This window comes from Diorhabda carinulata, chromosome 2 (genome assembly GCF_026250575.1).
Source record: "Diorhabda carinulata isolate Delta chromosome 2, icDioCari1.1, whole genome shotgun sequence".
Lineage (NCBI taxonomy): Eukaryota > Metazoa > Arthropoda > Insecta > Coleoptera > Chrysomelidae > Diorhabda > Diorhabda carinulata.
Window position 1 is genome coordinate 26,891,079 of NC_079461.1, and position 13,188 is coordinate 26,904,266.

The window sequence follows — 13,188 nt, forward strand, 5'->3', positions numbered from 1 at the left end:
AAGCTAGGCACCAATTTGCTCCGAAGTGCTTCGTGCGCTAACAACTTTTTTTGGATTTGATTCGTCATGAAAGACTCACACAGTCGATTGTTGTTTCGTGTTCATATTGATAGATCCATGATTCTTCGCCTGTCACGATCTTATAGACGTCACATGACAAATTCATTCTGTATTCGGAAAACCAGGGAAACACGGTAGTGCTTCATGTCAAACTTTATGATTGATTATGATGGTAATGTCAAATTTGACATAATCACATCAGTATTGCCATACGTCATAACTTAAGTAGCAGCCATCGTATTTATAAATCATAAAGGGCATAACGCATTATCGAAATATTTCATTAATTTAGATTTAAAACACCTAAAAAAACTAAGAATTATTATTATATATAAAGTACCTTGTGACGCTGTTTATGACCTATTAAAAAGTCATCAATATTATAAAAAATGAATCTGCATTAATAAATCATGAAATATAAGAAAAACAATCTTTCATTTATGAAATTTAAAATTTTCTTAAAATGAAATCAAATTAAAAAAACAGAGTTTTTAGAAATAGTTCGCATACATAGGCAAGAGAAAGCTGTCAATGATGGAAAAACTATATAAATTTCTACTACTCGAATAATTCAATTGATACTACTAAGTACTCATTTTTGAAATATAACCACTAAGTAAAAATTATTTTCTATACTTAAAATTTTTATTTTGATATTTATGTTATGAGTGATCTATTGATTAATAGATTTATGCAATTTTTTAATGTCAAGATTTATTTTAATAAAGACCGAAATAGATCTAAACGTCCTGTTTTAAAAATTAATTTTCAATCAGAAGACACCTGAAAATAAATTTAGCAACAGAAACATATGAAAGGGTATAAGAAATACTAAAGAAATTTACAATTATTTATTTTCCGATATAATTTCTACACTCAGCAATGTACCTGGTCCACCAAGCCACAAGCTCCAGTATGTAATCTCGATGAAAGGTTTTCGGTGGGTCATAAGCCGCACCGCATCTGCAACGCTCACGCCCGAGTCATATCTACGATCTGTCAAAGTGTTCGAGGCAAAAAAATAAGAGTCTGAGGAAGGGAGTTCCAGGACTTCAAAGCTTAACCTATTGATTATTTCTATGGTGTGATGGTCGAAATTCGGCCAAGCATTGTCTTATAACAACAAAATCATCTTTGAGTAGATCACGGCGTTTCAATTGATCCCTGGTATCAGTTTATTGGCTAACGAATCAAAGTACCTCGCTCTATTTACGGAAGTCTACCTATTGGTATAATCTGATAGCGGAGCTGACATGCCTCTGTTTTCGACTATCGCAATAATGATACAATTTCACGCACGTGACCAGAGATGCGCCAACTCAACGCATGCGGACGTCTCCTTTCTTAGTTTAACCCTTTATAGGGCAAGACCGATTTGGATACTAAATGTTTGTCATTTACATTAATTACAACTTACCTATTATTATATACTGGTTCATAAAAAAATTATGGTTGATTGATCGAACACAGTCTAAAAATTAACAGCTATAGAATCTGAAAAATCAATAGCTCGTATGAGACAATTATTCACATTTTAGTTGTTGGAGTGACAACATGTATAATTAAGTCGATTCAATTTCAATCAAAGCTCATCACTCAAACATGGTGGTATTAATAAATACTGTTGCCAGTTCTATTGATTTTATATCAGAACATACAGAATTACCCTCGTATATAAAATATCTTGCAATAGGGATTAGAAGATTGAGGATGGTACGTTTTGCATACAATGTGTATGTGTTTTCTTAGTAATAAGCATCCAAGATTATTATCTATCATAGATTTTTAGATAAACTGTGATATACAGGATGTCCGAAATATGACGATTGAGGGCAATTTATTTTTATACTAAGTTGTATCCCCGAGGAGTTATAGGGCCTATATACGTACCAAAATTATTTTGCAGTCCAAATTTGGTACACTGTATGGTAGAAGGCAATCGAACCATTCTGAGGAGTAATTAGGGGTAAGCTATCTCTAAAATTTCACAGATGCTTTTTATCTGCCAGTGGATTTAAAATATTTTATTTTTACACCAAATAATTTAATTCTAAATTTTTTACTCTCGTAATTTTAGTTGATTTGAAGAAAAAAAATATTATTTGCACTAATTTGTATTAATTTCATATAAGATTGAACAAATTTATAGATATATATTAATGGGAACAATTAAATGCAAAAACAAATCAATAATATTATGAAAAGAGTTTGAACATTTATAATCTGAAGAAATTGATGAAAATGATCATTATTCTCTCTAATACACAAAATTATTTTCCGCCGAAAATGTAACTCGACTCTGACAACTAGCTGATAATCATTTCTTATTACACTGCATTTATTTGTAATTGGATGAACACAATTCTTTTTGGGAATCAACTTGAGAAGAATAAAGAGACTCCTTCAACGTCTCCCAAAATAACTATTTACCTTGATTGAGGTCTAAATAATCGGGAAGGCCAATCTTGAGGACAATTATTTCCTTATCCAATCCACTTATTTGTATATTGGGGGTTTAAAAAATCTCTTACCAAACACTAAAATAAGGTGATGCTTCATCGTGCATAAATCAATGTTCCAATCTCAATCGTAATTGCAAGTCAGGGAGAGTATTTTCGGGAAACTCCAAATAAGTTACGCCAATTAGCCAGTTTAGTGAAACAACTGGTCCAGTCAAATAATAAGCGAAAGAACTGATGCAAATATTAATTTTAAAATTACGTTGGAAATATCGCTGAGTTTATATTATTATATGAGAGTTTTCAACTGAATACTCATGATAGTTAGCATATTTTTCCCATCATAAATTGACAGATATTAACTCCCTAAATCAAGTCTTAAGATAACAATTCTTGCACGTTTTGAGCATAATATGGAGTAAATTACGTCTAAAAGATCGCTATATTGATGATCTTGATATGCCATTCTCTCTAGATAAAGTTCTAGTGTTAATACCCGTCTTTTGACAATAGAAAATGTTTCTCTGTGTGGAACCACTCAATTAGGAAACCTTCTTCGATATTCTTCCACGCTTCTTCTACAGTTTCCTTCACAAAAACCTAACAACAATAACATATCCAAATGTTCGCTTTTGATTACTAGAACTGAACTGGATTACAAATTGTCAAATTTGATGTATAAATTCATAACGAACTTTTTTTGTAACAAATATTTATGAGAAATAACACTAGTTAAAAACGCTTCAGAGTTAAATTATGCATGATATGGAAATAAATTTTTTTAAATCATCTAACAGATAAAGAACTTCTTTTTAAGGTTAGATCATCCCTAATTAATCCCTCAAAATGATACGATCGGTTTCTATTTACCAATTTTAACAGTGTACCAAATTGGATATTGTTAAGTTAAAGGGCTGCAAAGAAATTTTATTTTTTTTTTAACATTTTGGACTACTATAGCTCCCCAGAGATGGAACTTGATGTACAGGGTGTTTCAAAAAAGGTGATCCTGTCTCTAGGATAGATAGAAAACTGAAAAATATTTAGGGTTTGTTCAGTAAAAAATTTTCGTAACGCCATTCGTATTCAAGGTAAAGGGCGTTGAAGAAAAAATGCAAAAGTTCACCTGAAATTTTGCTTAAAAAATCTAATATTGAATAAATTATGTTCAATACCACTTGGTACGAACCGTGTAACTAGCGCCCTCTATGAGAGTCAGACATAAAAACAAATTCATCGGATGTATCAGATTCCAAAACATATTCGTATAAAATTTTAATACAATGTTGCCAGTAGTTGCGGTAAAATCGTGAGAAATGTGTATAATTTTTCTTCCTACAACGTCCTTTATCTTGAATACGGATGACGTTACGAAAACTTTTCATTGAGCAAACCCCAAATATTTTTCGGTTTTCTATCTATCCTAGAGACGGGATCACCTTTTTTTAATACCCTGTAGAGATAAATTGATCCACTACACGCTTTTCCTCTTTGTCCGTTCTTATGCGGGACACCCTATATATTTGAATATTAAATTAGGTTTACGAGAATAATTTACGTGGATTGACGTAGTGAACGTTTAAGGTATTATTACTGGGTTTAAAATTTGAGGAGTTTAGTTGGGAATATGCCAGACCTTCCAAAGAAGACGATTTGAATTGCTTGCCGTGTATATTTATTCAATTTACAATAATAGAAAATGGTACGTCGGTATCAAAAATTTTACAAATCTTTTCGAGACAAGCTAGTTTGATGGATGCATTAATAACTACATTTAACGAACAATTCAAATTAAAAATACCCGATGAAGTGAATAAACCTTTGGAACAATTGCACATGGAAAAAGGTATGGTATATATCTATTTTAATACTATTAGAGATATAAAAAAATAATTATTTTTGAATCTATTCTAGTCTTTTAACTTTTTCCCGATTTATTTTTAATACCATTACGGATCCTACATAAAAATGTTTTTGGAGACAATTATATTTTAAATTATTTTATTTACAATTATTGAAACTTAGAGATAATGTCTAATAATGACACATTCCAAATCAAAGAACGGATAAAAAATCAACCAAGTGGTATTGTTTCAACGGACTGAATTCAGTCTTGATTTGCTTTAGCATGATTTCGTGCTATAGATGCAGCTTGATTGGGATTCCTTTCGACACTGGGATTTTTATACAGTTTTCTTGCTCTAAATAAAAAACAATAAAGGAATAACTTTGCATTTTCATAAAATCGATCTCTGTTTGGTGGGTCCAGAATACAAGCAGATTAAGTCTACTTTTTGAGTTAGCAACGCTATAAAATGCATCAACTATGTAAAATTTCAGCAACGGTAGTAAGAAAAAGACTCAAAGCCGATATGAAGACAGAAAGAGAATTACACTTAAGTTGAGCAGCTGAAGCCCGCGCAGAACTGACAAAAATTGCCGTAGGATAAAAAATATGTTTGCATTTTTGATCTTCAAAAGGCATTGCCTTTTCCCAAACTTACAACTTCAATAGACTACCGTAAGATAAATCCATTGTTCTTATAACAGCACTGCCTATATACATATAAAGGATAAGTCTACTAGTGGATGGGGTTGGGAAGATCCAGTTTCATGCCTTAGAAAATATTTGTATCAACATGCCAGGGCGTTCAAACATTTCGTTCATGCACTGGGAGGAATCAGAATATAAAAACTATCCTTACTCTACCGAAAATTGTTCAAGACCCTCTATTGAATGCGGGAATAATTGATATGAAACTTTGATCCCAGGTCACTTATTCCTTTCCAATAATACTGAATTTGGTATAATAGACAGAGCAAGCAAAAAACATGAGACTATCGATGTGCCTGGGGACTGGTACAAAATCACTAAAGCTGCAATAGTGAAAAAGCTTCAGTTTGAAGTTGTAAAAATACAAGAAGAGTTTTTGAGCTCGATGATTCAATCACAAACAGGAAAAAGGACGCTAAAGGCAGGAAAATAAATTGTCTTAAGCTACTGTGGATGAGGTTTGAGAGAGGAAATTTCCAAATAAAAATACATGAAACTTCCAGTGAAATTTCAAGGCTGCGAACCTTGGAAATCTCAAAAAGAATCACTAACATGTAGGTCAGGGAGACCCGTGGAAGTGCAAAACTTGTTGACTGTACATCAGGGTAAGCTTTACTCAACCAGAAGATAAATAACTTTAAAAAAAACGAGAACATTTTGCCCATTCTCCCTTATACAGCCCCTATATATACTTCAGAAACCTTCCATGGTATCAGAAAAATAATCAAACCCAGTACCACAGAAACTGAAGGAAATGAAACCCATGATGAGTTTTTTATGACAATTAATTTTTCGATTCAACTAAAAAATGATATTTTTTCCAATATGATCTTTAAGCAGATGTAAAAATAAAGTGTATTAACAACACTTGGAGTTGGTGCATTATCTATCCATTCTTCAGAATACAGAATACATTTGATTCAAAAAGTAGCTAAAGTGGATTTGGTTCACTTGTATTCTGAACCCTCCATTTACTTGATAGGAGGACATGTCATAATGTTTATTTGGTACTTAAAACTCACTGACCATGTGACATTATCGGGGACTCTACATTTTCACATAATATACGTCGAAAGTCCCAAAAAATTGAATAATACAATCCATTAATTAAAAACCTCCATATGTACAGCTGCCCGAAAATCAAACAGTACTGAAAGTTAACATTAAGGGTACGCATGAATTCTAATACGGATTCTGATTCACCCCCGTACTGATTACAGCTTAAGGTCACATATCTTTTAATATTGTCTCAAAATAGCATTAATATCTTATAGATGTGTTCACTTTCTGCAGTTAAACTGTGACTCATTAAAGGAATGGCACTTGTTTGTTTTAACATTTCTATTTTAAGATAACGCTGAAAATTGTAGCTTGGAAATAATAAAAGTGTCTGCTGTGGTTATCGTCTAAATATCCGACGTCTGTTTTAAACCAAGTTTTTCATAATTGTAGGGAATACTTTTTGAAATCGATGTTAAGAATAGAAAATGTTCTTCATATTCTAAATTGGATTGACATATTTTGATATTTTTAAACGTATGCGATTTGGCAATGTGTGATAAGAAAAATGCACATTGGAGGAGTAGATAGATGAAGCAATGCATGAATTTTTAAGAGATGGCTTCAAGCTTCTAGGTTGAGAAAGTTTCGGAAGTGCATTGATGTAGGTGATGATAACATTGGATAAAATTATTTTCCTATAATGACTTGTAGTTCTCTTATATCTCAGAATATTTCTAAGCTTCCTTAATTGTATTTTCTACAGACGTGATAGTAATAACTTCACAAGGTTTAACTACTCTAAAGTTAAAGCTTGTTCTTTCTCGGTTTACATAACTTATAAACATTATAATTCATTTCTTGACCTTGATATGAATTAATTCTTTGAACTAGCCATGTTACTATTCAGAAAGTCATAAATTATATTACTATAAGTTATAATTTGTAAACTAATGTAATTATTCAATGGAATAAATTATAGTTTGGTGAATCTCCACAAATGATTAGGTCCAACTGACTACTAAATTACTTATTAACAATAAAATACCAAAATGTGTGCTTTATATAATTATGCGAGGGCTGCTACTTAAGTTTTGAGATAGACAAATAAAAATATTTATAATTGGATTTATGGGCTTATTTGCTTGCGTTTGAATCAACTGCCGAAGCATTTTTTCCATTCCGATTGAGGTACCTCCAAAACATGCGATTTGAACGCATCAACCGCTTCTTCAGGTGTAGAAAAACGTTGACCTTGCAATTTATTTTCGATCTACGAGTATAAGAAGAAATATTGGATGCCAAACAAGAATTGTACGGCGGATAACCCATCAATTCGATTTTTTGACTATTCAAAAACGTTTTTGTTTGAACCGATGTGTGAGAAGTCGTATTGTCATGGTGGTGAATGATAGTATGCTGCGATTGGTTTCCTGGTTTTATCGATCAAACAAATGCTGGTGTACCATCCCGAATTGACTGTTCTACGTTGCTTTAATAAAACGATGGCGACATGTCCAGTTACTCCGGAAAAACACGCGACCATTTGCTTCGAAGTGCTTCATGCGCGAACAACTTTTGTTAGATTTGGCTCTTCTTTAAAGACCCATACACTCGATTGATGTCTAGTTTCGGGTTCATAAGCATAGATCCATTATTCGTCACCTGTCATAAATTATAGACATAACAGCCGATTTTGGACGACCTTCACGAAATTAATTCTGTAGCGACGTGTGACGACGATTGAATTCGGAAAACCAGCGAAAAACGGTGGCTCCACATGGTGCTTCATCTTCAAAAGAGTTGATCGGTACACTGCTGTTGGCTTAATTCACCTCAAAAGCCATAGAAAATCATTGCACGATGTTTCAAGTATCTGTAAATAACTTAAATGGCATTTGTATGACAACACGTTCTGATTTCATTCACCATTGAAAATGTCAGACTGATGATGGCGATGTCATACTTGACATATTCACACCAGTGTTGTCATATTTCAAAACTTGAGTAGCAACTCTCGTAATAAGAATTGGAAACACATTATTTTCTCAAAAGTTAAATCAATAGTTTACAGTCAATAGAAGACTCAAAAGAGAATTCATGCGAATAGTGCTTTAAATTTTTGAAATAGGTACATTTCAAAAAATGGACTATTTTTATTCCTTGCTCCTTTTTTTCGTCACACATGGTTTATGGCAAAAAACACGTTCGTTCCAAACCGTTACTGCACAAATACTATAATAGTGACGTAAACGTGTTTTGGGATGTACATAGACAAGATATCTAGATACACAACGCACTACTCGTTTTTTCCCTCACTCATCTAGGGCGCCCTCTAGGCGCGCAGTCTCGTTACTTAATAGCCAGACCTCGTATATAAATATTGAAAAATGGTGTTTAAAAAATTAACTTTGCGTTATTTTAAAATAATAGGAGCGATGATATGATAAAATAAAATTGCAAGGTACAGCGATTCGATATGATGTTTAACGATTCAGAGCATATTACTTGTATCATTAGTAACCGAAATATGTAACGATTTTTTTTGGTTTACCTTACTGAAATAGAATTTTATGAACACACTGCTCCGAGCTACAAAACGACAATCGCGCCAATGTTTTTGTTTGTCGCAACTAAATGCCATGACACCTGCAAGCAACCTGGCGTTTAAAAAGAGAAAATTAATAAAATTGCAACGTTTCGTGAGTTTTGATATTTAAAGAATTATTTCTATGTCACGTAACAATAAACGACGACGTTGAGGTAGTTTATTGTATTAAATTTCCAAATAATTTTCTAAAAACCAAGTGGATTGAAGAATTTATCATTCAACATCTTGTTTAACACGACCGAATGAATGTACATCTTCAACAAGAATTATAGAGATATCGATATACGTCCAGTTCATACAGCTACGTTCTCAAATATTCAATGATATATATTATCTGTTTTTTTAGTATAGAGTTGAAAATAATGTAAATTCAAATTAGAACGAATATATTTAAAACCTTAATATTTTTCAGTACTTTAATTGGTTTGAAACGTAAGATTATCAACTACATACTGAGACAGCAAACTGTTTAATGTATTTAGGGTATATCAAGATTTTAATGTTAACCGTAAAGTGTTGGTCAACTGTTGAAAAACCCATCAATCATTAAATGTTGCTTTAGAATTTATATAAAACACCTCACTAATATTCAAATCGTATATCAAATTATGAGTTACACTTTGGAATAAATATAAAATAAATCAATCAAATTGAAAAGTAAAATATTTGTAGACTATACATTACGAATAATTAGATAAAACTACCGTTAGACAGTTATTTTGAGACTTCACATCACACTAATACAGTAGTGTTTATACTAATTAAAAAGAATTATTTTAGTTGTTAATTGAATATTAGTTTTTACCTGGAAAAACAATAAAAAACGCCAAGGACAAGTCACGTAAATATGATCCTGAAAGTGCTCAGTTTCACGGAATGATTTGTAACTAGTTTATTGCATTCAAAAGTGACCATATGAAGACGGATGATACTAAGTGTTAATCACTGTCACTAAGCTAGAAATGGGTAATAAACCACGACATTGTACTTAGCGCAAAAATGTTATTTTTCGCAACTGTTGCATTACTACCCTTAGGAAACTCAAAAATCATACAATGTCGTATGAATTTAAGCGAAGAGCCTTAAACAATGTGATAAAAGAGAAAAACAAATTCACTACAGTAATAAGACTTGTAGTAGTTTATGCTTGAGAAATTTGGGTTCTTAATCAAATGGAGAAGCTACAGTGTTGATGATAGGAAAGGAAAATTCTTAGAATACAGTTGAGTTAACAATAAAAGAGGGAGGGCAATAGCCACTAATTAGTTATTATACACAGTGAGCTGGTTATGAGATGTTGTAAAAACACAAAGACTAAAATGATTGGAATACGTGAAGCGGTTGGAGATGATGCTATACAGAAATCCAATCGAGAAAGAAAAATATAAAGGTAGATATGCCAAAAAAAGTAAGAAACAGTTGAGTTAAGAAAAGAAAGAAAAAACACAATGACTAAAAAAATATAAGGGTAGGTATTGCAAAAGAAAGGTGGAGAAGAGCCACTAATTAGTTGAAATTTATTATACACAGTAAGCTAGTTATGGGATGTTGCGAAAGTACAAAGACTTAAATGTTTAGGGGACGTGGAGCTTTTGGAGTTGTTCTATATAGGAATCTGTTGGAGGAAAAAATATATAAAGGTAGGTACGGCAAAAGAAAAGTAAGAAACTCTAGTTAAGAAAGTCTATACGTACCAGCAGAATGGCGCTATCTCCAATTCTTATCGTGCACCAAAGTAAAACTAAAAATACATCTAAAACTAATATGAAATGTTATTGATTAATGCAAAAAACCCGAGTTTCAGATTAAAGACAAAACAAAAAAAGCGAACCCAACTTTGTTGAAACCATTGTGGAGAGATTATGTTTCTCTATTTGCAATTACAATCACTTATAGCTGATTGTATCATTCTTTGAAGATACTCGTATAGCTTAGAACCCCGACAATATGTTATTTCCTTCGGAGAAAGGCCATATCGTCGGCTTAAATCGCAAACATCGTAACTCCATAGCACCAAATTTTAAGTAGACACAAAAAACTTAATGATGAAAAAAATTCAATGAAGACTTGACGTGTTTTTTTTTAATTAAAAAATTAGAAATAGTGGCCAGATATTAAATTTCAAAAATAATTGAAAAAAACAGTACAAGTAAATTAACACGGATTGCTGTTAACTTTCAACAAAATGAGGAGCTGAAGTTACGAGGCTTAGACATTTAAATTGTATTGGGTTTTTTTGAGCCTTCACAAGTTTTTATGTTATATGCGTTCATAAATTAGATATCTAATGGTATCAACATGTTGATATAAGAAAAAAACGGAGCTACATGGTTTGCAATTTAAACCGACGATATGTAATTTTAAAAACGAACAGTGATAATAAAAATCAATCATACCTAATATTTTGGATACATTTCTCAAATTATAATTTTGTGAAAGTGAAAAGCACTGATCTGGTCCTACATAGCTTAGTCAAAATAATTTAGCTACCCAAAATTCACTTTAAAATACGTTATTTTTTGTAACACACAAACAATTTGATAGGGTTGGATAAAAAAATAATTAAGAGCATAGCTCTTGCTTAATGAAATTTGTATAATACCTGTATAATTTATTCATTGAATTGAAATGAGAAAGTGTCGTTTATCATCTAATTCTTGATGAATAAGGAAGTAATCGTAAATTTTATGTTAATCATAGCGGAATTTTATGTAAAATGGTCTTTTATTTATTATATATTGAACAACGTAACGGTGGAGACACTAAATATAATTTTATTTTCAGATTCACATTCGTCTTTTATAATGTATCCTTCAAATTTGCCATGGCTGAATAATAAATTAAACAAATTAACTCTTGCTACGTTCGACGAGGAGGGCAGATGTATCGGCCAAATGGGTTCATGGACTCTCAGTTATTAACTGATTCTCGATGATTTATTAGTTTTTGAAACTACATTGCTGGCAACGTACTTTGAAAATTGGTTAATCCGTATCAAAGAAAAGCCAATCAGATATGAAGATTAAACTAAGGGAAATATTGCGTTTGAGCTCAGTTTAAATGTCAAATTTCCAGAGTATTTTAAATAAATCAATTCCTATATTAAATGTGCAATTTAATGATGATTTTTTTCTTATTTTTACGGTAATAAAAACCCTTGTTCTGTTTTTATGTAAAAAGCAACCATCAGAAGGTGGCTTGTCGTGTGGAGATGCCTTCTGTAGTTTGTAGTGTTCGGAAAAGACGTGTCTTGGTACCTAATTCCACAGGGCTGCACTCCTCCAAAGAAAGGAATCCGGATTAATTGTCGTTCTGAGCGGTTGCCGGCGAACTTGTTGTCCATAAGCCACGTTTGCCTGATAAGTGGCGACAACCCTCCCATATCCATAAGATAAAACTCTTTCTCATCACTTCGTCGATCGTCGGTGTTACAGGTTTTCTGCGATTTACCTGTAACCTGGTGAACCGGTTCACCATCCAAATGGCCGACGATAGGGAATCATGCAGCCACAGGTGTACCCGCCTGTCCCCCATTTAAATTTTTCAAATAAAAGACATAAAATTGAAAACAACTTACAAAAAAATCTCCAAACCGTGAAGAACCTTTTTAACTTACTATAGCTCTCTTTTCGTTCTCTGCTGGCAGATGTCGTTCGCCTTTTTTTTTTCTATTCAGCTTATCCTACCTAAAATTTTCCAAAGAATCTCTCTCCAAATATTATGTACACCTATACACTACACCGTCCGTCAGACTTTTTGCAAATATGGAATTCTCAAGACATGAGAAACTAGCTATTCTCTATTTTTTTTGCGTGGACTGGAGATTTTATGAAACTTTTTTAACAACATTTACACTACCTAGTTAAAAGTTTATACCAGCTTTCAGCTAATTATCTCACATTCAAATGTACATTCTTCAGAACTGAACTAGCATATTATTCCGCTTGTTTATTACTAAATTATAACTTTTTTATACTCTCCTGGTTTCTAATTATCATGGACACTTTCAATAGCAAATATAAAAATCTACAACTAATTTTCAAATATAAAAATCTACAACTAACTTTAAAATATAAAAATCTACAACTAATTTTCAAATATAATAAAAATCTACAACTAATTTTCAAATATATAAATCTACAACAAATTTAAAAATATAAAAATCTACAACTAATTTTCAAATATATAAATCTACAACTAATTTTTAAATATAAAAATCTACAATTATTTTTCAAATATAAAAATCTGCAACTAATTTTCAAATATAAAAATCTACAACAAATTTTCAAATATAAAAATCTACAATTATTTTTCAAATATAAAAATCTGCAACTAATTTTCAAATATAAAAATCTACAACAAATTTTCAAATATAAAAATCTACAATTATTTTTCAAATATAAAAATCTACAACTGATTTTAAAATATAAAAATCTACAACTAATTTTCAAATATATAAATCTACAACTAATTTTCTATTTAGCTTCCCAAAATTCCGTAGACAC

At 31.7% G+C, this 13,188-nt stretch overlaps 1 protein-coding gene across 2 annotated transcripts in view; it reads left to right on the plus strand.

Moving 5' to 3' along the window:
- Window positions 1-11,806, plus strand: part of LOC130904149 (FERM domain-containing protein 8) — a 33,755-nt gene extending 21,949 nt beyond the window's left edge. For both annotated transcript variants that reach the window (XM_057816739.1, XM_057816740.1), the window contains 2 exons: window positions 4,104-4,365; window positions 11,468-11,806. In XM_057816739.1, the coding sequence (XP_057672722.1) occupies window positions 4,104-4,365; window positions 11,468-11,604 (399 nt within the window). In that variant the 3' untranslated portion in view covers window positions 11,605-11,806. The remainder of the gene's footprint in view (window positions 1-4,103; window positions 4,366-11,467) is intronic.
- The last annotated feature ends 1,382 nt before the right edge of the window (window positions 11,807-13,188 follow it).